We start from the raw sequence: 24,140 nt of genomic DNA on the forward strand, positions 1-24,140 counted from the left end.
GTGATCAAGATCTACTACAAAATCAAATTACATGATTAATCGTTGGCCGGATATGCGACGCTCAATCCTTGTCCTATGTGTCTATTATATGTTGAAGTGCCGTAGAACACATCGCCATTGATCCTACCTCGGCACTGCCCATTATGCATGCTGATGCATTGCCCCTGAAGGCAACGGAGGAACCAGTCTATCCAAGCTGGCGTGAAACTTCGACAGATCGTTGTCGCAAACGCTGTGCAAATCATTGCACCAATTGATGTGACGGACGGAACATTCTACCTAAAATAGAGTATTGTGACACCATCATTACAAATGTATATAACCCAATCGTGTTGAATTCGTCAGTCACCCGATAACGAAACCCAGTATAATGCTTTTTTCGAACATTACGACTAGGTTTTCGCTAGGTAATGAAATCACACAAGAACACATACATGTCTTGTCTATATGGGCACATCTATATGGGCAGACTCTGCATATAAAGCAAATATGGTTCTGTAGACACAGGCTTTCGAATTAATAATGATATTTAGAAGAAACGGCGCGAGTGGCTGTCGAATTTAACGCATGCGCTTTTTCATCGATAGCGCGCGACGTAGATTTGTTTGTTTAAACTTACTGGTGGCTTTTAACTTTTACTTTTTTCATTCATTAATATCAGATCTTATTCTCTAAGGAGGCAAGATTTTAAGAAAGTTTCTCAAACTCTACCTAAAATAAAGTTGTCTACGTAGAGTTGGCGATCTCACATTTACGGTATTGCTCGTCATCGACAAATACTGTATCTAGTATGCACAAATGTATTGCAGTAACGCAATTACCTTTCTGCTTGCAGAGGTTACATAAAGGCGCGAGTTTGGGTTCCTAATATGGTTCAAGACGTGCTACGCACCGTTCTATATACATAAATACGTACAGTAGATATATACATATCAGTCGATATAGCTACTTTTTGTAGTTTCATAAATTATTAGGAAGGCATCGACCATATGTTAAGTTAGTAGTTAGTTATGCACGATACTATTTCGGTGGTGCTAGCAACGAATATTGGGTCTGCTTCGACGATCCCTAAGGGATGTATAAACAACTTAGCAAACGCCAGTTACATGGCTTCTATGGCCTAGATAGCCTTCATAGGGCGCACTTCCCGCGGAATCTATTCCAAGTCATGCTGGTTGCTTCCATACTGTCGCTGTTTCTGTAGCTGCTTCTTCGCTGGCGGGAAGCAACAAAGGAAAGGGGCCCAGTAGGATAACGATCTCATTATGAACTCGTTCGGAAGGACGGCAGAACCAGGCAAACCAGCGAACATATGTTGTTCATTATCTCAACCCACTGTCGTATAACACACCCACCCAAATGGAGAACATTTTGTCCTGTTTGTGAATATATGCTTTTACATTATCTCAAGAAGCTAACAACTAAACCGATAAGCTTGGAATACAGGTTTAGAAGACTAGAAAATATCATGACAGCGTTTAGTGTGTTCAAGAGATGCATCGCCCGTTAGATTATTGGATTGTATTCTGATTGTACAAGACTAAGTGTTTCTGCAGAACAGATTTCTATCCACGCACGCATCTATTGGTAATTTCATTTGACCAACTCGTCTCTGGTGGACAAGTTTCTATTTTACGTTCCCATACGACTTGGCATCGTTGCCGGTCTGACTTAGCGAATACAGCCGACATAGTGACCGCATACGGACGCTTTATAAATTAGCTATGCCTCTTATTCTGTAGACATTTCCATCGTTTTGTTTTAATAACGTAAATGCACGTTTATTAAATTTCGAGTATTAAGAACGGAACCAGGGCGAAAGCGATTTTCAACGGATCGACGCCTGGTTTCCAAATCTAGGTACATGCGGGATATTCTATTTGCTATGCTCGGCCTCCATGATCTTTTCGGTTGGCCAAAGGTTGACCACCATTATCACGCTTGGCCCCGATTTATTGGTCCGCCCTCGCGGATTCCTCCACTACTAACTGCACAGCTGGCTACTTCGTGACGAAGGTTCAGATCGACGCATGGGCTTCTACCACTGTTGCAACCACCAATGGTGAGGCTGCTGCCGGTACGCTGACTTTTGCGATTTGCGGAACAGGCCGGTTGCTTCCGACCCCTAGGTGCACGCGTCGCCGGTGATTGTTGACTCTTGCTGATGCCGCGTCGCGCTGCTGCCCACTGTTATCACTGATCCAAATTCGAAATATCTGCCATCCCCTGTAGGCCACTTCGTAGTTGTGCTGCTCAATATACGGCTCACTTTTTCCTAGCTGGTTCTTATATGTCCACTACGATAATGGATGGCGCAGGCATCAACCGGCAATCACGACCCTACACGCCGACAGCAACTATATTCCCACTACACTTAACCGCGAAATTTTGAAATTTCCCAACGTCACTGCGAAATATGCCACCCACGCGCACACACATATACACATGCACATACATATATACATGATTATTCGTCATTTCCATGACGCTTGTGCTTTCTCTATTATTTTTGTTATACTTTGAATAAATTACCCTCCCACTCACTGCTGCAATGTTGATGATGATCATTTCCATTTTATATTGCAAGAGCCAGCGCAATACGCACAGACGTGCAGCGAATATCACGTTTTTTTTCCTTTAGTCTCTCCAGTCGCGTTATTTTTTTTTCTAAATTCATTTAGGTATCGAGTCACTGTCTATGAGCTTCATTGGCTTTGTCGTGTTTTTGTTTACCTTTTACCTTTTTTCCTCGACCGTCCGCCTTCGGCTTCCATTGTTTTCTCTACATCTGGTAAGTTAAACCCCTCGCGTGCGTACATGCGAACGCACGCGTATTATACGTTGATCGTCAATGATATTACCCCCGCCACGAAACGAGTTTCTATGGTTTTGCAGAAGCGAAGCGGGTGGGTGTCTAAGCGTCCATTCGTTGACGTTCGTTTGTGCCTCGTATGATAATAGTCTGACCTCCTCCGGTCACACGGTGGTGCTATTGGGCTCGCGATTCGCGTGCGCCTCGTGCGTCTTGCGTCGCTTCTGCTGGCGTTGGCGTCGTTGACGCTTTCGGTAATGGCTGTAGCAGAGTCAGCAAGCGAGCGGAGAACGCTACTAATAGCGAATGTCTGACGTCGCTACGACAGGCCAAAAAACAGCTCCGGTCACTTTGGCTTCTGACGCAACTACCTTCCGCCAATGTTTGGATCGGTTTTCGGTGGTGACGCACCACCCAGATTTGTCGAAAGCAGCGTTTGAGGTGCCCAAAGAGCTGGCAAGCCCAGAGCAACAGCCGACCTTTGAAAAAAGAAAAGAAGCGAGAAGAATAACACCTGAAATTTGTGGGCAGCAGCTCCCGACTGTCGAGAAGCCGGCAAGACAACATACGAATGAAAGACGTCCAGCAGATGTATGTGATTTAGAACAATGTCTGACAAAACGAATAGTGGTCATCTGTAATTTATTAAACACGATATATGCTTGTTTCGATACTGACTTGCACTCAACGAGAGAACAGTGTAACGTGTACGCTCTATTTAGGTCTACAGGCATGCAGGACAGGTAAGGTATAGTACACGGCACTTACGCCAGACAGGTCTATCATTTCTGTTGCTAGCTGCTCAAGTATGTAGCAAGCGATATGATGAGATCTTTTAATTTTATTAAATTTATGTAAGTGTATATTTATTTATATAAAACCTAGCGTTCCGAGTCGCTATAAGTGTATGTATTTCAAATGTTTAAAATGCTATAATGATAAATCATGGCTTTTTCATCTACAAGCACTTATATATGTGTCTTTTTTATATCCGATCACCTAGACCATATATTTAAAACTGTATATTATCATTCATTTGTGACGTATTTTATTATCCACTCAGGGTAACGTTCTTCGCATAACCATTTTTGGGTAACAGTGAACGTTTTATAATTGCTGGGGAAGTGCTGCCGATGAAGCTTACTGTCAAATCCAATTAATTCAAGTGGTGATAGCTAAGTACATCTAACGGTGCCTAGGTTGCCTAAGAGACCCTCTGGTGACTTAGTGGGTGAAGTATTTGCCTTTTAGTATTAAGGATACGTTGTGTCCAGTGTCCGAACTCGGGAGTAGAAACACTTTGTTTCGGAACCAGCGGTCTGATGGAACGTCTTACGGCGATACCGGACGTAAAACTCGAACAACTGAGAGATCCTGAGAGTCTAGCGAATCCCCCAGCTCACAGATAAAGCAATCAGCTTTATCTGATACGCCGAAAGTGCTTCCGATCACTTTCAATGAAAAGTGTAGTTTCTATCGACAAGCGCCGTTGTCAATGTCGTATTTGCGCAACGCATCCTATAGGCCGTCTTCGCAAACGATTTTCCTTCCTCGAAATTAGAAGGCTCTGCGTGCTGGAAACTCTTACCCTGATTTTATACTTCTTTTGAGGGCCGTCAGACAGCTTGGACGTGAGCAAAAATTTAGCCTTCACTGATAGCCATGATTTGGCTGTAAAGGCGCTCGTAACAATGCCATCATCTTCATTTAGAAGATTTTTTCCTCAAAAACGAGTCCAATCAGGTAAAGAAGTCGCATTGGACTTATTATGCATATTTACTATTGCATTACAAGAATATAGTGCCGTACTATAGTATCGCGATATGACGACATCGTGCCTTTTATAGGTTTGTCGTGTGCGCGAAAGCTCGACGAATCTTCTTGATGGTGCGCTTTACCAAGCAGCACAATGAACGATTATCCCGGTCACCCTTGCATACGCGTGTATATGAGTACGTCACCGATGATATCGACGGTGTTACTGCTGTTCGACATTCCACAAGCTTGCCCATATCATTTTATGGCTCATATCGATTCCGTTGTACAAACAATGCCTGCGAACGCACGATGGACTCTGGTTTAAGCCAATACAACTCCTGATCGCAACGCAGTACGGCTAGGAGGCCGAAGTGCTTGCTGGCTGGAGTGGTGCCTATAGAAGAAACGGCGGTATGAGCATAGGGGGCTGGATAAGGGGCAGCTGAACGATAGAGAGCCAGAAGGGATACAACGAAATGTAGCAGAATGATCATTGGTCAACTGGTCAATGGGATGGGTACATCGGATAACGCGGATCGCTTGTTTCTTTTTTATCTTCCTCGTTGTTGTCTTTTTTCACGTTACGCATAAGTGCGGCACCTAGCTATGTCGGCAGCGTCAATGGCCGGTCACAGCAGCGGCAGCAGTGTTAACACCGTTATCGCAGTGTGTTTCAGTGGTGAGTGATCCTTGGCACTTTTGGTTGGGCGCGGCCGTCTGGCCTGAGCAACAAACCGGTAACGGGTGTAGACCAGCCAGCTTTAAAAAAGGACAGCTATTTTTGCGACAGGCTCGATGGTCCGAACCATTCGAGAGCTTTCGTTAACGATCGGTAACACAGCTAGTCAACTGAAGCCAGCGAGGCCATTGGGGGAGCGAGGGTGCGTCGACCTAGCAGTCATTGGGAAGATAGACAGCGAGACAGAGAAAAAGAGCAAATGGATATAAGAAATGACAGATTTTTGAATGACTGACACCAGTTAGAGGTGAATGGTTACAACAACCGCATTGCATACCGGTACCGAAATGTAGTGTTGACATTGCAATAGTCACTGTTCGTAAATCTGCGAAGATGTACGCACCACTTTACGACACGAATATATATATCCATCCACACATTACAAACACTAATGCAACCAAATGGAGAAGAAGGAGCTAATTAAAGAAGTACGTTGCTTGGCACTAGGCCAAAGCGTTCTATCGAGGCTACTTCGGCCCTCCTGTGATTAACTAGTCGGCATATTGTCAACCTACCTATCCCCAGCGCGCTGAAAAGTAAGTGCAGTTGGCGACGCACCAGGCAACAGGAAGACTGTGACGGGGCGTAGGCCCAGACCGTTGTCAGTACTATGGGTACCACCATATAGCAGTAAGTTCGGGCGGCCTATAAAAAGACAGCTGTGAAATAAATCGGTTGTATGGGGCAGATACACGAGGGCTAAAAATAAAGTCAAATGTTACTATTGTAAGGTAGGGAGCACACATAACAGCGGCGAAGATCAGAGAATTTAGAGAAACTCACGCGCACTATCTATGTGCGTATGTGCATGCATACATTAGGGCGCAGGTGGACATATTTCCGTACCAATACGAAACGCTGGCAGGTTTCTACTATAGCAGATAGTTGCGCGCACCGTTTGTTGGCCGCAAAGCTTATTTACTGCGCTCATACACGTAATCAAAACAACAGTGGAAGCAAAGAAAAAAGTATGGCCAGCATTAGGACAACTAGAATACATTTGCTACATTTTAGACAGCTGGTGGCAAAGGTTCTAGTTAGATCTAGCACCTCGTATCAACGGGTCACCCGGCATTTGTTCGAGGTTTGACACTCGGCCAAATAATACTTCAGTACAATGGCTATTAAAGGTAAGCCAAGCCTTATTGTGTTGAAATGGGGTGCATCTAATCAGATTCAAGCAGCTGCTAAGACAGACGATGAAAGAAGAGCCACATTGTGAGATCGGTTAGCAAACTCAGTAAATGAAGGTAAACAGAGTAACAAAACAGTTGAATATGTTTAAAATAGTTGTTCTCCCATGATCATTCGAAGCTGAAACCTCTATGGCAAGAAAGGAGTGTGAACTTACATAATCGTCAAAGTTCAATTAATATGAAAATGTCTAAAAACGCTGTTAAAGTTTTGCCGAAATTAGCATTATGGAAGATTTCAAAACGTAACTTAAGCTATTTCTAAGCGACGGTAGGAGATATAGTAAACCTCTGGATCAATGAACAACAACAACGGTCAAGTGCAAGTCCACTATGAGCAATCTGAAGCAGGCAAAAAAAGTACTACATTTGGTAACTTCTCCTTTACAGGATCAAGGTGTGTCTACGCTTAGATACGAACCTTGGTTAGTACGCAGATTGGAAAGCTTCAATGGACATCACGGAGATGTTTTTTCTCTTATTCGAAGTACCAGTCTCGAGTGCAGCAAATCACAACGAATTTCACATGCAGTCAATAACAATTGGGCAACGGCTAACTTGAACTTACGTTTCATCATACTCACAGATGCATGAAGAAAGTCTCGCCTACTGTAAAATCGTATTATATATAACACGTATTGTTAGACTCAGAAAGTGAATACATACATAAAATGAAGATAAAGAAGTACTTTTCTTGGCATCCGCTGACACCTTTTTTGACCTTAGTCTAAAAATTAGTTACTCATGGCTCACTTCGAACTAGGACACTGCCTTTGAAAGATATGACCCTTATCTTGCTATCTCTGCTCTTCATATCTCAGCTTTTCGACAGTCGGATAGAATAGTTTATTCCCGGGGTCTCGATATTTCTTTCACTTGTTTATCTTAAAGCACTCTATCTCCGCAAGAACCGCCTGCGGTGGTTCCTGTCAATACGTTTCGCAGCGCAGCCAACATTATGGGGTTCTACGCCCGCGTCTGGGATGTGAACGCGCGTACCCGAGCCGGATCGAACGAACGCGGTGGTATCAGTGATAATGAACAAACCTTGATTTAGTTACCCATATTGCAACTATAGTGCAACGTGACATGGACTTGTTCCGGAAGCTCACACCAATGGCAATTTAGTTACGGCTTATTTTGACGGGTGCAATAGCCCCCCTTCCGTATGAACATTTAATTGTTTCCAGACAGTAGTAACAAACCGGTCATCCTTTCCTTTGTATGAGACTTAACTGTCATTTTACAAGACTTCGATATCATAACATATTCCTTTTTCTGCACAGCTTATCTGTGAAACGGTCCGCTCATATTTCGACTCTTTCAACCAAGGGAAAAGGAAACATATCATAGGATATGATCGATGTTACGTCTCTCATACAGGCGACTGACTTTTGTATGGCCCGAAGGTTAACAAGTTGTATCGGAAAACTATTTCTATCTGTGCTCACGTAAATACGTATGAGCGTATTTGATATCTAATCACATGTAGCCACTATCGGCTTCCGTATAGTCCATTTGGGAAGATTATCCGTTGTTTCGACACTGGAGAACGTTTAAAATAAGCAAACCACAGATCTGTGTTGTATGAAGGTGACTAGGAGTTCTTGCAAAGGAGTCTGTACGTCTTAACAATGAAAGTAGATGGGTTTGAGAATTAGATCTTAACGATCCGGGAGTCATTTCGACAAAAAATAAAGTGGCAAATGAAAGGGGTAATAAAATGCTAATTGATATAAACAGGTCGCATTTTTTTTTTATTAGTTGTCTATTAACCATATTCGTTATATTCTGAGCGAGCATTAGTTAGGCGTCCTTACAAACTGCGACTGCACGCATTTTTTTCAACGGTACAATTCTGAACGAAACATCTTTGGGTCTTTCAATAGTGTCACATTTGTATTCAAGTTTATATTGACGTTTCGTATCTTTAGGTTTCTATGAATAGCTTATATCTACATCGATCCATAACTATAAGCGCTACACGTGCGTCCCTTTTAGGGGCCACAGGTAAGATGTGGATCCTACCTAGCTCTGCTCTACCAACTCCTCAACTCTACCAACAGAAATAGCCAAACAGATGAAAAAAGCAAAAAAAAAAACATTTTACACGAATTTGCCTATTATTCCGTGTACCATATGGATTGCGATTTAGCTACACCGCAACAGAACGCTGTGCATAATCGCACAATGACATATGTTTTTATCCATCTTTTAACGGCACATTGGCCACTGTAATAACTGTACCGCCGACCCAATTCGCCCGATCGGTTTCGCCGATATTGGCAACTTTGCGCCAGACCTAGCGGGTCTCTAATTTTCGCTAATCAAATGGCATATCGCATCGCGTGACGTTTTCCTAGTTCAACACTATTTCTAACCTTAACTGTGTCCAGTGAAGAGAAGTTCCCGTGTGAAGAAGGAGACGTGAGATCCTAGCGAGATATCAGTGGCCTTAATGGGCACCGCGCACATCTGCCTTCCAGTTGATACTTCTGCAGATATCGTAAACAACGGCCAGCTTTGGAGCAGTGTGAAAACTGTGAGACTCTCCAATAAATTGTACCTTGTGAAGTATAGTCATTCGGACCGCATATTGCAGCTAAACACACATAAATGCTTGTAAACCATGTCGGCCGTTGGCCGGCTTGAAGTCTGGGACAGACTGGCCCAGACCGATGTCGGGATTACAGCAGCCCTTCGGTGACTCACAGGAGATCTTCCGCATCAGTTTTTCAACAGCTTGAGCGATTGAAGATAGTGGTCAGATGAGATTCGACGAAAATGTCACGACGTAATCACCGGACACGTGTTCCTACAACTAACTATCTGTATTGTCATTGATAGATGTCCATTAGAAACGGTCCCCTAGAAATATCTACCTAAAATAGCTTTTGGGGTAATTTTCTTGGAGCTAACAGCATAGATATCGTGCAGTCTACGATTCGCTGCAGTACAGATTCACATTAGCATTAGAGATTGTGCATGTCTCAAACTTTGAGCTGTTTCGTACGTTTCCGAACGGCAGTACTGCCTAAAATTGCCAATAGTCCTAAAGAATGAAATCCGGTAATTGAAGCGCTAATTCAAAAATTTTATTCGGTATAGTCTGTGATCATCCGAAGCGATTTGTGTTATACGCGTTCACACGTCTGTGGCTATCGATAATCATTCAGCACCTAAAATATCTAGGCTTGCACGGCATAAGGGATAGACGCGGATTCGACACTCCGGCCGGGTGCATGATAAACAATGAATGCACGTTACATATTGTGGCCTTGCCCTGTTTGTCTCGGAAAGGCAATCGGGTAACAGCTTAATTCAGAGCTTTGATCACGTAGTGTTCGAGAGCTACGCTGCCCTGCCCCCCGTGGCCACAACGAAACTGAAACGTGAAATGTTTAAAAATATACACCAGATAGCGTCTGTGTCACGTTTACATTAGCTTTCTTTTACGCATCTGCATAAGGATGGCATCATTTTGGCATCCTTTTCCTATTTATCCCATAAGCCGTTAGCTTATCCAACATTGTCATCAAGATGAGTGACAGTCTATTGGTGTATAAAATGCTCTCGTTATATCGACCTCGGTTTTAGGCCTTTGTCAACGGGTTTAATTTGCCTACTGAACACTGTCGAATCTGGCACTGTCGGAGTTTGTTTTTGCAGTTATTCTTAGCCAGACAACTCTCCTACCATCTGGTTTATTTCGTCGGTGTTAGCCATCGACGCGGTGAGGCAGTCTCGGAAGATTTCATTTCGGTAACATTCGGAGTGGCAGCCATCTTGTATGAATTCCCTCATTGACGGAAACATTTCGGCGCACTCTCGGCATACGCGGTCCAGCCGATGCACGAGAGAGTCAAAATGAGGTGCATACGATCCACGGCAATTGGCCTCGAGAAAAGGACGTTTTCGCAGTTGTAAAAGCCTTTTACCAACAGTGTCATTAGGCACGGGGGAGCCTTGACAGGAAGAAATTAGCTGGCACGCGAAGGCAACAAAGGCCAACACCAACGCAGCCAGAACGCTTCCACGGAGCGCCCACATCTACGAAAAAAAAAAACCATGATTGTTATTACTGAAGCCTGTGACTCGCTAAACTATATAGCGCGCTTCTATTTGATGGACAGTTCAAGTAATTGCGTGGCGTAGTAACTACTCTTTACACATGTCCATTCAGATATACGTGCATCGATTTTCGTAAAATAGATACATTATATGCAGGGAACATATGAATTAGTCCGAAACCAATAGGGGTTCACATGAGGCAGGTAAGAAACATGAACAATTACGCCACATCCATGAACCAAAGCACGGGTACGATGATTTGTGCTTAAGAAGAACGGCAAGAACTCACCGGATCAGTAGAACTCCGTTCTAAATGAGGAACAGACTTCAATAGTTTGCAGCACAATAGAGAAGGTTATGAATAATCTTCCACTTCTGAGCGGTTCTTATATACGATGCCTCTACGTAGTGCCTCCAGCGTCCCTGAAGGAAAGGACATAACGTGCTAACTAACTGTTGATAGGTTTGATTGAGTATTAGTCGCACTCAGCAAACACTTCCCAGGGGAATATCAATGACGTCCCCACCATCTCAACGTGTATCTGAGGTAGGAAAGGGTTCGCTCTTAAATTTGTTGGGGTGGTCAAACGTAATAAGGCACGCTGACCGATTCGGCGCCTGCACGTCGAAGCAAACCAACAGCGAAGTACTAGTAACATCTGATATTAAGCTGAATGTTTACGCCAAATTGTCCTTAAATATAGCATCTCATTGTAGTTGATTAACTGATAGCTGATACTGGCACACTGATAGAGATATACGTACACCATCTGGCTATTTAAATTTCTTTTTTTAGCTAAGGCTGAAGCATCCTGCCACCATTGTCTTGGCAAAAACTTTTTTGATTAGATCACAGGTAGACACTACAGCTATAGTTATGTTGATCAACTGTGTCGTGAGAAATGATATTAAGAACTTCAGTAATTATGAAAACCAATGGCATGAAAAAATGGTCTATGGTGCCTGCATTGAATTTACCAACACAACTTCTGCAACCAAATGGGATTCTCACACACGGATCCAGACGTTACAGAAAAATATTTTCATATATGGATCTATACGCTGAACTTTTGCTAAGAATGTTATGAAACATGTCACGGTCACGTTTTTTTTTTTTGTCGTACTATGCTATCCATAGTACGTGATGAGGTTCTTACTTAATTAGAGTAAGATACACAATAAATCATCTTGGCCTCGTGTGCCAATGAAACCGAGCGTACGCCCCCTACGTCGTCCGTACTAGTGAAGCTCAAATGGTTTTTGGTAGGACTTTTTCAGGATGTCGGTCGAAAGTTATGAAGTACTCGATATCAAGGGCCGGCCGAGAATCGAGACCCTATGTTTGTTAATATGTCTTTATACTGGCAGTTTACCAATCCTAGCCTTCAATATCGCCAGAATTTGATACCGATCAGACTTTGTTACGTTCATATGAACCATTGTCAGCTTATGCCGCCTATGAAACACGTACTGAAAATTTCACCCGGTATTGTAATATAGTATTTACAGATAGCAAATGCTATGTCAGCAATACTGCTCGTCCTGAGATGCTCATGAGTTACCCGCAATTTACCTTTTTTTTTTTTAATTTGACTATTTCTCGAGGATTTGTCTAGGCCCAGTAGATTCAGTGAGCGATTCTTATCTGTTATCAAACCTGCTCGATTTGCTCTAGCTCTTCCAGATATGTTTTTTTGCATTATTACGTGCAAATTAGCACGTTATTGTGTTAACGATATCAGCAGTCTTCTAATTGATGGGCTTGTATTAGCTTGGGGAAGTAAAGTTCTATTAATTCAAATTACAGTACTATGAAAGTTAGACTTCAACGACCTCGACCTCTATAGTTATAATTCAACATGCGTACGGGAATAACGTGTGTGCCACTCGATTAAGTTCGAAATTGTATAAAAACAATTGCCACTTCATTATTTCCCTTCAAATAGCCTCAATGTAGGTGTATCTAATTGGTGTTTAATCTCCAGCTGAGTTCCTGCTTTGTTAACTAGCCCGACGAAGAATTTTTCCGTTCTGTCTGACTTATAGCTTATATAATGTACTCTGGTAAAGATTCAGCTTCAGCCGTAGTAAATTCTAGTGAAATTAAAACGAGAAAATTCGCGAAAACAGGATTTGCAGTGACGCCTGTTTTATATACATCAATACGATTATTGACATTATAATTAAATCGACTACACAGTACAAACGGTATAAATATATATATGTGTATTATACAAGGCTTATATATATATATATATAAGCCTTGACGGAACCTAAACCGCTGCGACGATGCAGGCAATGAATTATGCACTGTCATTAAAAAATAAAACAAATTTGTGAATTTGATTCTGTCTCGTAACATGAACATGATATTTCATCTTGTAACAACTGCAAAATTTCAACGTAATTTCCGCAATGACTAGGGAAAAGCATCCCAAGTATAGGAAGATCTCCTCCTATTTGTCTATGAAATTCTAACTGAGATATCAAGCGAAAATTTCAGGCGGCTCACGTTCGAAGTGTAAATGTCTACTTACTAAGGACAAACATCTTAGAGCACATGGTGGTTAAGGGGTTGAGCTTTACATCGCACATCAAAGTGGCGATTTTCGATGAGGGATGCATCGTGCTTATTTTTTGCACGTATGCAAAAAAACGTTTTAGCTTAAACAAAGCTAAAGCTTTTTTTGAATGAAAAAAAATAGTATAGACATAAAGGAAACATGTCTTTGACGATATTATAGAAGGATCCACATAGCATTGCCCGAGCCAGGACCATACCGTGAGTTAAAAAGCTAGGTGTAATACGAAAATCAGCGAGATGAAGTATGGTAGCTTATTACTAGTTTACAGCATGCCCTATAAGGAAAATAGGTTTAAAAATAAATTTCCACGTGGATCAAAGGGTATAGCCCTGACCGTTATCGGCTAAAACGCACAATAGGTTACGCCACATATAAGAAATATACGTAAAAGTTGTATTTAGATGATTAGGTGTTTCGGTGCTTTGATAGATACCTCAGAGAAAACAATAAATATAAACAGTTTTAATTGAAAAGAAATTGCTTGGCAAGCAATTTCTTTTCAATCTATTGTATGCATCCGATTTGACCCCCGGTTAACTTTCAAAATGTATTCCTTTCTTTGCAAAATGTCTACGAGCTTTGATCGGAAGACGCCTGGTTTACCCAACAAATCAAAGTGGAGCGCTTTTTTGATCTTTGATAGATTTTTGAGTTTGAATGTTTCCAGTTTTCTAGAATAATGAACAACCGTAGGCGTCTACGTAGCACGCTTGTTTACGTTCCTCACTATCGATTAGATTAACACTTCTACAGTAGATGGATTTCCACGAAATTTTAACGTTGCTTCCGACGCCCAGAACTCATAGGTTACACGTCTTGCAATACAGCATTAGACCTGGTACCATCCTGCATTACGTAGGCTGCACATGATCGTTTGTGCATAATCCCATTCATTCCTACCAAACCTAAGGCTTTGCGCCATATTGATTCATTCAGTACCGGCAACCTTTCATGTAAAAGATACAGCTTTGAAGGACCGCGATCTCGATCTCAACCATCACTTTGCGAACGCACCGGTCTAAGTTCTGCTTAACTTAAAGACAATGGACATGCTCGAGTTCCCGCAGTCATTAGGACTTCCTAAACCAGTTGTGCTACATGGTCTAAACCAACGATGCGATCCATGCGGACATTACTTATAATATCTGTGAGAATGTTTGTTTTTTTTTTGTTTATTCACAGAACGGCAAAATTCGATACATCTGTTAACATTTTGTTAGAATTTTCATGTATTTTCGTAGAACGGAGTGTACGTCTTGGGCGCTGTCAGCCTGCATAGATAAGCAAGCCATCATCACGACGACAGGCTACTAAATTCAGTAGCTAGCACGACTGATATACCGCCAACAGGAAACAACTAGGGCTTAACATTGTGTGTGTGTGTGTGTGTGTGCTGCCAATATTTATATGAGCAGATTCCACTGCATTCTTCTGTTGTGAGTCTGCTGCTAGAGGTCGTCATATTTAACTTTCAGGTATACCTTGTCTATGATAGAAGCTCTAAAGAAAAAGATAAACTTGATACCATATCAGACCCAGCTTCCAGATGGATACTAATTCCACATTAGCATAAGCTGATATTATGCATACCATTATATATATTCTCGTTCCCTTATATAAGGTATTTTCTTAAATAATACACCTTTTTGCGTCTACGAATATAAAAAAATGGTACATTATTCCGCAATCAAGCGAATAAGTTCGGATCCAATTTTCCTTACTTATGAACTTATTGTTGAAGGTATTATGGTTTAAGAAACCGAATCAAGGACCGAATTGTTACTGGAGCAACTGTGGAGGCCGAAACGCATTGTTTATTACTCAGACCAATAAGGGTCAGCGTCCTGGCCTTAGCGATTTTCTGCGGCCACAAAGCCGTTTTTATCGTGTAACGAATGCAGTAGATGCATAGAGTCTCTGTCTCATCACGTTAAAGTTAGGCGTAACAGTATGTTTCCTAATAACTAGTCGAATGTTACTGACCTCCAAAAGAAGTCTAAAACTATACTCGTCTATTTTATTATTCAACTGGACGGTCACGTGGTTATTTGCGCGCCGTTGGATTACTGAAGATACTCGACTGATGTACATAAAAAGGTGTTTCCACCGAACATATATTTTTCAACGTTATGTTCCGTTGTTTCGACAATCGTTGGCTCACCTTTGACGTCTGTTTATTTTATATAATATTACGTACGATAAGCAGATACATCGACAACTTAAGCTAAACCCAGCCCATTGCCGAAAGTTCCCAGAATATAAGTACCGTAGACTGCGGCACTATATAAAAACAAACTAATTTATCTTAGAGCTTCAAAATCTAGTGCGATTGTGTTTATTCAAGCAATGAAAAATTCTCGCCCAGGATCCACCCAGACGAAAACACACGTTGAGTATTCTTCTCTAGAGACGGCCATGCACGGGTATACAAACTTCCATGGACAACGACAAAATATCGCTCCATATCGGAGAACCGCTCCGTGCTTTTTTGATTAGCCAGACTAAACATATTCGAGATAGATCCAAAGGCCATATCGGACCCTGTGGACGGTTCCTGTAAATATGATTTCCGGAACATGGATTAAGGTCAAGGCAATGCCATTGTTGTTTAACAATACATAATAGTAACATGCTCGCTAGCAGAGTGACTTGTTTTGAACGTCAGGTTGGGCACTGGCTTCTCGAGGCTATTATACTGAGAGGCTCAAACCTCAGTTGTATCACAGAGCCTTCACCATCGTCCTAGCTACTCCCTTATTCCCTTATATCAGGAGCTTACGTCCATCTGTTATCAATGTCCATGTTCGATATTTGGACGTATCTTGGATGCAATTCTAGGCGGCCAACCACAGCAACGAGAGGTCGACGCAGAGGCAAGATAATAATAAATGGTATGCTTCATAGTGTATACTATGTATGGCTATTCGATTGTAAACATTCGTGCTACGAAATGCAATGAAATTTTACAAGAACCTGCCTTTAAATGTCTAAAGCTATAAAAAAAAAAAACTGTCGATCAACCAACAAAGTGAAAGTCGCTTGTACCTCGAAGTTGTAATGAACAATATGCGATCCTGTACAAGACAAGTACTCCAATACAATTTAAATCGGCGACAAACTTACAACGCTAGTAACTTCGTAGCCGTACACAATGCGAAGTTTGATTTGACTGAATTAACGTGTCAAAAAGAAGTTCGCGCAACCTTCACCGGCCCGCTGCCCATCTGGCAACACGAACTTAGGTTACAAGTTCAATTGGCTGCCAGCTAAGGCCCGAACGTACAGCCATCCAGCGTTTGATATATTTTCTAGAATATTGCCTCCTAATATATAAACATCACTATCGGATACGGCGTTGTTATACTTACTTACTTCTTAATAATCATAGATACTTGTCTGATGCTAAAGAAAAACCTAACGAGCTTATACAGGAATAGATAGAATACAATAAGCGATGCTGGTTATACGTGCCTCCGGTCCATTTCCCCACAATGAGCTAGCTATAGGGCCATATCATTTCGATCATATAGATCGAACGCAGAACGAGCTAAAATCTATGGAAATACAAAGATATTCCTGCAATGTTGCAGTTATAAAACATTATATTGTATTACTTTTTTATTATATGTGAATATAATGTTAAATAACGTGAAGAAGATCTTGCCGTTGATTCAAAACTTCAATCAGCCATCAATTGCTAGGATAAATTTGTTTTATAGTAACAGATAACCAATCGCTGGGACAATTAGAAGCACGTATGCGCATTTCTCACGACCGAGCAATAGTACCCCGATTATATATATATATATAATACCCCGATAGATGCGTCTGCCTGATGCAATAAAGTCTTGCAGGAGCATCCTCCTTCTAGCGGGAAAAGGAATCTGCGCTCGAGAAAAGTAGTAATTCAATTAATGAAAGTCTCTATCGTAGCGAATAGTTGAACGATTGCTTGTAGTCCAGTGTTCGGGCGCGTCGTTTACCATGCACATTATACACGTAGGACAGAAAACGCCGTGCCTAGACTGAAAGGTCTTTTTTTTTTTGATTATCCGGAATAGTTCAGGACAGAATAGTGTCCTGATCGTAGAAATAGTTTTGGGGTGAAAGAAGGCATTTGATAGGTGGATTTTGTCTTCTACCACAGTGGATTTTCTAACAATATAAGCCTTTGCAGTGTGCGCACCTAAGACATCCTCTGTGTTATGAAACTGCTTAACCTAATGAACACGATCTTGTGTGTATTTGCCGAACTCATACTGGTCATTACGCGATACCGTGTGAGTCGTCAAGCGAGACCGGTCGACGGTTCAGTAAAGCATCGATATATGTCATATGAAAAAAAAAAAAAAAAACTCTTACGCTGGAGTTTATTTGAAACATTTTCTCTTCTCGATCTGACGCTTAACTTGAAGCGACCTACAATTTTTGCATTTTGCGTTTCGTCGGCTGCAAAAGTGCCTACGCTGACCGTTGCCATTATAGAACCTCGAAATGTATGTCTTCTCAATCGTTTTTGCTTCATTCCTTTCCCAATGAAGAACGATTTTCTACGTGAAATTGACCATGTTTTGTTCGAACGTTCAGGTTCTAGCACGCTCCTCATGTAAGACCTGGCGTACGATACCAGCTTTGCTACCGTTTCACCTATCGCCGACACAACTTATTCAACTAAAGTTGCGCTAATGATCCGCGCTGAAATCATCCTCTCCTTATTGACGCAAAGTAACTTTATACTTAATCTTCTATTTGCTTTGATGCAACGATCCTGAATGGTCTGATATGATATCTGACCAAAAAGAACGCACGATCTCCAGCGATGGCTGTGAAGTTACGCAAGGTTTAGTTACGATTTAGCTGCCCGAATAATTCACGGCGCCATATTATAAATCGTGAAACTTGTTTGCCTCAAACAATAGTAATGATGGGCGTTCTGTGAGTTCTGGCACATATTTAACAATGTGTAACAATTATATTACCTCATCTCTATTTGGGTCCCTAATGTTTGAAGCTATGCGCTCAGCAGTGACCGCACTCTGGCGATAAACGTTACTTCGCCTATATAAATTAATGTTAAATCAAAATTAGCTCCATGGTCTTGGTTTACCCCAGATCTTTCTAAGGCTTTCAAATATTGGCAAATGTCAAACGCTGCTACATTAAGTACAATGACCAATCACGACCGTATGCTGTCATATAACTAATATCTGCTTTATTTTTATTGAATTGATGCCTTATATCATCGTATCAGGACAATTCGGCTGGGAATGCTGAAAAACAATGTGCTGAATTCGTATAGAATAAGCCTCGAACACTGTCTAAAAATTGACTTCACGCTACTTCTAGCTTACTTTTAGAAGTTTTAATATGACGCATCTTTACGCAACTAACAATCTCATTCAATGATGCCATAGGTTGTGTTCGCTTGGGAACGTTATGTTGACACTTTATTTATTCATTCATTAGCATTACTCGACACTTATTTACTGGGAGATCAAATAGAGTGTCTTCATCGTCCTTCACAGATTCAGCCTTTCAATTCATCTTCGATCGAAATCCGGGCTGAGTTCCCAAGAAGTTTTCTCAAGATGCCATTATTTCCTTCTGCCGGACAGCTGACCGATCATATTGGAGATCTCATCGAGCTGATGGAGTTGCATCGTCGCCGAAACGCAATCTTGGAACACGCGATTACGGAAGCATTCTGAGGTGCAATTGCGGCTAATGAAATCCCGCATGCCGGGGTACATATCGGCGCACTCCTTACAGATGTTGTGCATTCGGTTTAGGTAGCCGTAGAAGTGCGGGGCATATGGGCCCCGACAATCTGCATCGAGAAATAGACGCTTATGCAGGACCATGGTGCCCGTGGCGCCAGCGAAACCACCCAGAGGTTCGAATCCGGCAAGACTTTGCGTTCGTACACCCCGAAGCTGAGAGGATGCAACAAGCGCCACTAGCAAAGGCCATGCCGATAATTTCTTATACGAGCGCCCCATCTGTAAAATAACGAATAGATTATTTCCACCCTTCCATCAATAGACATGTTCTTTTGAACGTGAGCAGATGGCACGGTGAAGTTTAAGAAACCGTTGAGGGTTGAAGATGATTTTTTCAGCAGCGCGTGACTGTTGTTTTCACTGAATGGCATTGTAGCACAGTTGACTCGATATAAACAGCGCATCAGTCAATAGACACTAGACGCAACCGAATGTCTACTAATATTGTAATACCTAAATAATGAAGCAGAACGACATCTTAATCAGTTTATATTAATAACATAAACAATGGTTAATATTGTGCCGTTTCACAATGGCAGCAAGGCCGCCAAGTACAGGAAACCCCCTAAATATAAACAACGACCCGTGAGAGAGCAACTCGCATGAATATGCACACTATGCTGAGGATGACTTCTTTCTCGAGCAAATGGGTCTAACGATAACCGGGCTTATCACGGTAACCCAGCTCTTCGTATATCTTCAAAGTGATTCATTACAACTTTCACATAGGTGAACTAGTCAGGTCCAAAGCGAACAGTCAGATTTAAAACATTTACAAATAATCTATGTAAGAGCTGTATATCTCATCGATTCGTCTTTGTAGCTGACTATAGACGTGACATTTGCCATGCACCACTGGTAACATCACTTGCCTTAACACAGTCCACACTTTGATATGGCACTAAATATCGAGCTAGCGAAAGTGTAGCCTCGGTCTCTTCTCTGATTCGACTTCATAGCCGGGCTTATATATGCGAATACATGATACGGTCAGTCAATTTTAGTCCCGGTTTGGCTATAATTGAGACCCGGGTCAATCATGCGTAGGAGACGTTGAGTGGACCTTGTCAAAGTATGGGTTCTTGTCTCGCAGCATTTGTTCGTCGTGTTGTTGCCTTTAAGGTCAGCATCACAGAACGTCGTGGCAACGTGATATAGCAGCGAAGTTAATATCACGCACAACTTCAGCTCGCCCTCAGACAACTTGGGTAATACTATAACGAGCAACTTCACTTTCCATTACTTCTTCACTTTCATATTGCTGGGTTGGCTGTCTAATGCCATTCAACTAATAATAAGTGACCCACTTCGATCGCAGTTTCTACTACCCCCCCCCCCCCTCTCTCTCTCTCCCCTAAACACGTGTGTGTGTGTTTGTGTGTGTGTGTGTGTAAAGATTACTCATTTTATGACGAATGGTTTAACCGATGTTACCAGTGTGGGTAAATCGTTCCACACTAATATTTTGGTACCGTGAAATTATGAGTATAGTTGTAATGTAATTGTTCTTTCCTATATACTGGTATATTTAATCAATACGTACTGTAACATATTGAGCGGCGTTAGCTAGTCACAGTATCTCTTTAGTGCGGATTAATAAATGAGGAAAATGTGCTTTCGTTTGGCAAGAAAAAAAAACTTCGTTAGCGATTGAAGTAGACGTTGCGTGATTTCTCAGCTTAATCTTTTTAGCCAATTTTCATCAGATTGTGCCTTACGTCGGCATTTTACCTCACTGTTGAACACTTCACTCATGAACTGTTTATTTATATTGGCAAATTTTTTTTTGCTGTAAAACAACAGGGGGCCTAAGGTTGATCTATATTTGGAATCGCTAGTACATAGGGCACGAATAGACCCGTTCTCTATGGAATCGAAGCTACTGAATAGTTAAATCTTTTATTGTTATAACTGGAGAGCTATCCTCGTATAACGATTAGAAGGATTTGTTAGAGGGCAGTCGTAATGATAACCTTCTAGTTATGGTCTGTTCGTACACATTGGCCGTCTTCAATTTGCCACCTATTTCAGTAATTGGTAGAAGGAAAAAGCTGCATAAATGGCATTAACAGATCAACGCTCAACACAATCACTTTTTCCATTCATTTGCCTACTGTGAACACTCAATAATTATTTTAGTTCTTTGTGACCAGTTCACGTTTGTCTGAAATTCGGGTCTTGCCAATAACTTGTAAGGACCTCTTGCGTCAGTACCTGAAAATTTCTAAGGTATTTATTCTTAACCTCAGCAAACGAGTCCAGCAACATGAATAGTGTCATTAGCAAGATTTAATTTAATTTTAAGGCCATTAGAAGTTGACGAGCGCGTTAGGTACCCAAAGGTCGTCCTAGATTATTAGAACTAGATCGACCGTACGACGCCAAGTTTCACCTAATCGTGACCTACACGTAACAATCAGCCGCTACCCAGGTCTTCGCTATGCTCTTCACTTTTATTGCAACCTTTTGAAGTCTCAGCAATTGTTGGCTTCGAAATGCATGGGCGGCAAATCAATTTGTTCTGCGCAAAATTGAAAACAACTGTTCAAAATATAGAGGCTGAATAAGGAAGCAGCCACATCAGTATTAATCGTGTCCATCTATCAGGCCACCTGGCCTGTTGGAGAAATGGGCTTATTACCTTCAAGAGTAAACGTCGAAGAGGGCTAATATGTTTAGATAGAAACATAGTTACAGTAAGTTCACACAAGGTACAGCAAGATCAAAAAGTGCAAATTGAGGTCGTCAGATCGAGTAATGTTATTAGACTTGATAGCAGGGTGAATGGGAACTGAATCCTGACTTGCTTAATCTATTATGGTACGACGGGCATTATCAAGCAAAAACGATCTGCGTATGCAATACTCAAGTTCAATACTCCGAATAATTCTAGGTCTATTTTGCCGAGTAAAGGCTGGCTGTTCCCGATATGGTCTAGGGTTCGCCACAACCCTGATTGAGGGCCTCTGGAGAAACGCACACAGTGTCGAGAACCCCATACACTTCTTACAGCGAAGAATTCTTGCAAATGCTACTTAGTAACGTCTCCTCTTCTAGTAGCTTTTGCCCATTCTTCCATATTCGGCAGGAGCATCAGTATGATGTTTCGCTTCAACATAGAAACAGCAGGCGCAGTATTATTACCTGTAATAAGGCCACATTTGAAGAGATTGTATCTGTCGCCACCCAAACTTACCTGAATAGTCGGGAATGACTTGAGAGATCCCCGTGACTAGAGACTTATGTGGCAAACCCTCGTTGTGAAAGCTTCCCAATACACTTCTAAGCTAATGTAATGGTTTCATTATGGAACCAGTCCTGAATATGTAAGATAATCAATATCCATCATTTAAAGCAACCATTAAAAGTAAGGAATAGACCTAATGATCACGCCTTAAGCATACTGAATAATGCAGCATAAAATTATAAAGTATAGGGCTCGGGTACATTGAGTTGGAAATAAGATAGTTAGAACCTTTTTTCGAACGTGTAAAACATATAGTGTCTCCATTTGTGAACTTTAAACAATAATTTAAAGGTACATGATTATGATGTTCCTAATGATAAGCGTATCCTCTAGTCGAACGGAAGGGTTTTTCATCTATATTCTATCCAGCAAACATTCAGTGCCCTTATGCCATCTCAGTAAGATTAAAATCAGGAAAATGAGTTTACATTAATCTCATTTTTGTCCTAATTTTTAACTAAATTTTCACGTTCGGCCTATCTAGTATCAATTAATGTTATTACTTTTTTAGAATTGATCGATTCGTATCAATTTTTGTCGAAAGTACCGCAACGTTATGAGCCTACCTGTCGTCCTTAAGTCCGCTTAAATTAATGTCTGCACTTGACTGTCTGCAGAAACCGCTTCAGAATTCGAAAACAGTTATTAGTTATCTATGCGATCGGCTAGTTCCCGTTTCCTTTTTCCTTCGGCTTCAGTGCACTTTGGACGGCGTTAGCGGTCTTGTACTTGATTACTATGGGTATCCTTCACAAATCAAACACAGCCATTCAAGAACGGGCTTTTGCTTGTGGAATTCATTTTTTATCGTTACAAGATTTGGGGAGTCGCTCGTCAATTGTCTAACACATGCAGACACATCGTTCCAAATAGTCCATGTAGAATCTAAGTTTAAGATGTACTCATCTCGCCTTGTTATAACTCCTCTAATTGCACATTGTAGAAGGATAAGCTAGAGTAGACTAGTGCTGCAGTTACGCTATCAAAAACCACTGTTAAACAATCTTTTCATCATATCGATCAGCACTACGTAGTTACTCAAAGTTAGTTTTCTTTTCCCTCTAGTACCTTATTTTACCTTAGCAAAAAGCATTCCCTTAAATGGACCTTCTACTTAAGGTAGATGGAAGATTTATTCAATTTCACTGAAGCCTAAAGCAGGCCAAATTGAATGATGTCGTTGCAAGACGACCCTCGCAGAATCGCAATGTTTCAAATTTTTGATGCAGAAAAAAGAAGCGCGCTCAAGTTGTCAGCGATCGGGGCGCTCAACCCCTTCTATTTCTATCCCGGCCATTTCTAAAATCTGCGTAACTTAGCGATTATAACATATATTGTTGCCAAATACAACAACGTGTATTTTGGCACGAACCCTTTTTGGGCGTTAGCTTTTAAGCAGACAACTGTTATATTGTTTGTTCTTATCTAGTAGATTAACAATTCGTGTACTTGTTAATTCAGCAATGCTAAACTCCTACATCAGTCTGGCCTGAACTAAGTTAGGAATAATTATTATAAACAGAAGGACCAAATATGCAACCAAACGGGGTGGTAAGCGCCGTATTTATGCGGTAACCTCCACGTCTTATTGTAGAAACAGCAAAACATTACCGTCAAGGCAAGGCACAACTGCTAGAAGTTGCAAATACTATTCTAGATAACAATATCTTGAGAAGGTATGACATCGACCGAAATTAAGGTGTAGCATTAAATCTAATGTTAAAGTGAGTCCACTTATTGCTGAAATAGATGAGAATCCTGATCGTATTTCCTATAGAATCAATATAGACGACACTAGGGTGACGGTCGAGATCGAGCCGGAATTTTGTGACAATATGACGATGTATGCTCGGTGGCTTTTGCAAATGATCCCGGAACATCGATTCTAAATCTCGACGAATGGCCGCTTCCGATATGAAGTGTCTCCTGTTTGGGAACTTGTTCGAAGAACAGAA

The 24,140-nt window shown here is 41.4% G+C and overlaps 1 protein-coding gene and 1 long non-coding RNA gene across 2 annotated transcripts; both read right to left on the bottom strand.

Annotated features, from left to right (window-relative positions):
• Positions 1–9,575: 9,575 nt before the first annotated feature.
• Positions 9,576–10,988, bottom strand: LOC147754499 (uncharacterized). Its single transcript, XR_015317560.1, has 2 exons — positions 10,863–10,988; positions 9,576–10,552 (listed from the first exon to the last, which is right to left on the bottom strand). It is a non-coding gene; the product is annotated as an uncharacterized LOC147754499 (long non-coding RNA).
• A 6,526-nt stretch (positions 10,989–17,514) lies between these two features.
• LOC111254306 (crustacean hyperglycemic hormones-like) lies at positions 17,515–19,920 on the bottom strand. The gene is made up of 2 exons (XM_022815003.2): positions 19,811–19,920; positions 17,515–19,157 (listed from the first exon to the last, which is right to left on the bottom strand). The coding sequence occupies exon 2, from the start codon at positions 19,155–19,157 to the stop codon at positions 18,753–18,755; it is 405 nt and encodes a 134-aa protein (XP_022670738.1). The 5' UTR covers positions 19,811–19,920; the 3' UTR covers positions 17,515–18,752.
• Positions 19,921–24,140: the final 4,220 nt, after the last annotated feature.

The sequence above is a fragment of the Varroa destructor genome, unplaced genomic scaffold, assembly GCF_002443255.2.
Source record: "Varroa destructor unplaced genomic scaffold, Vdes_3.0 BEIS01000007.1, whole genome shotgun sequence".
NCBI lineage: Eukaryota > Metazoa > Arthropoda > Arachnida > Mesostigmata > Varroidae > Varroa > Varroa destructor.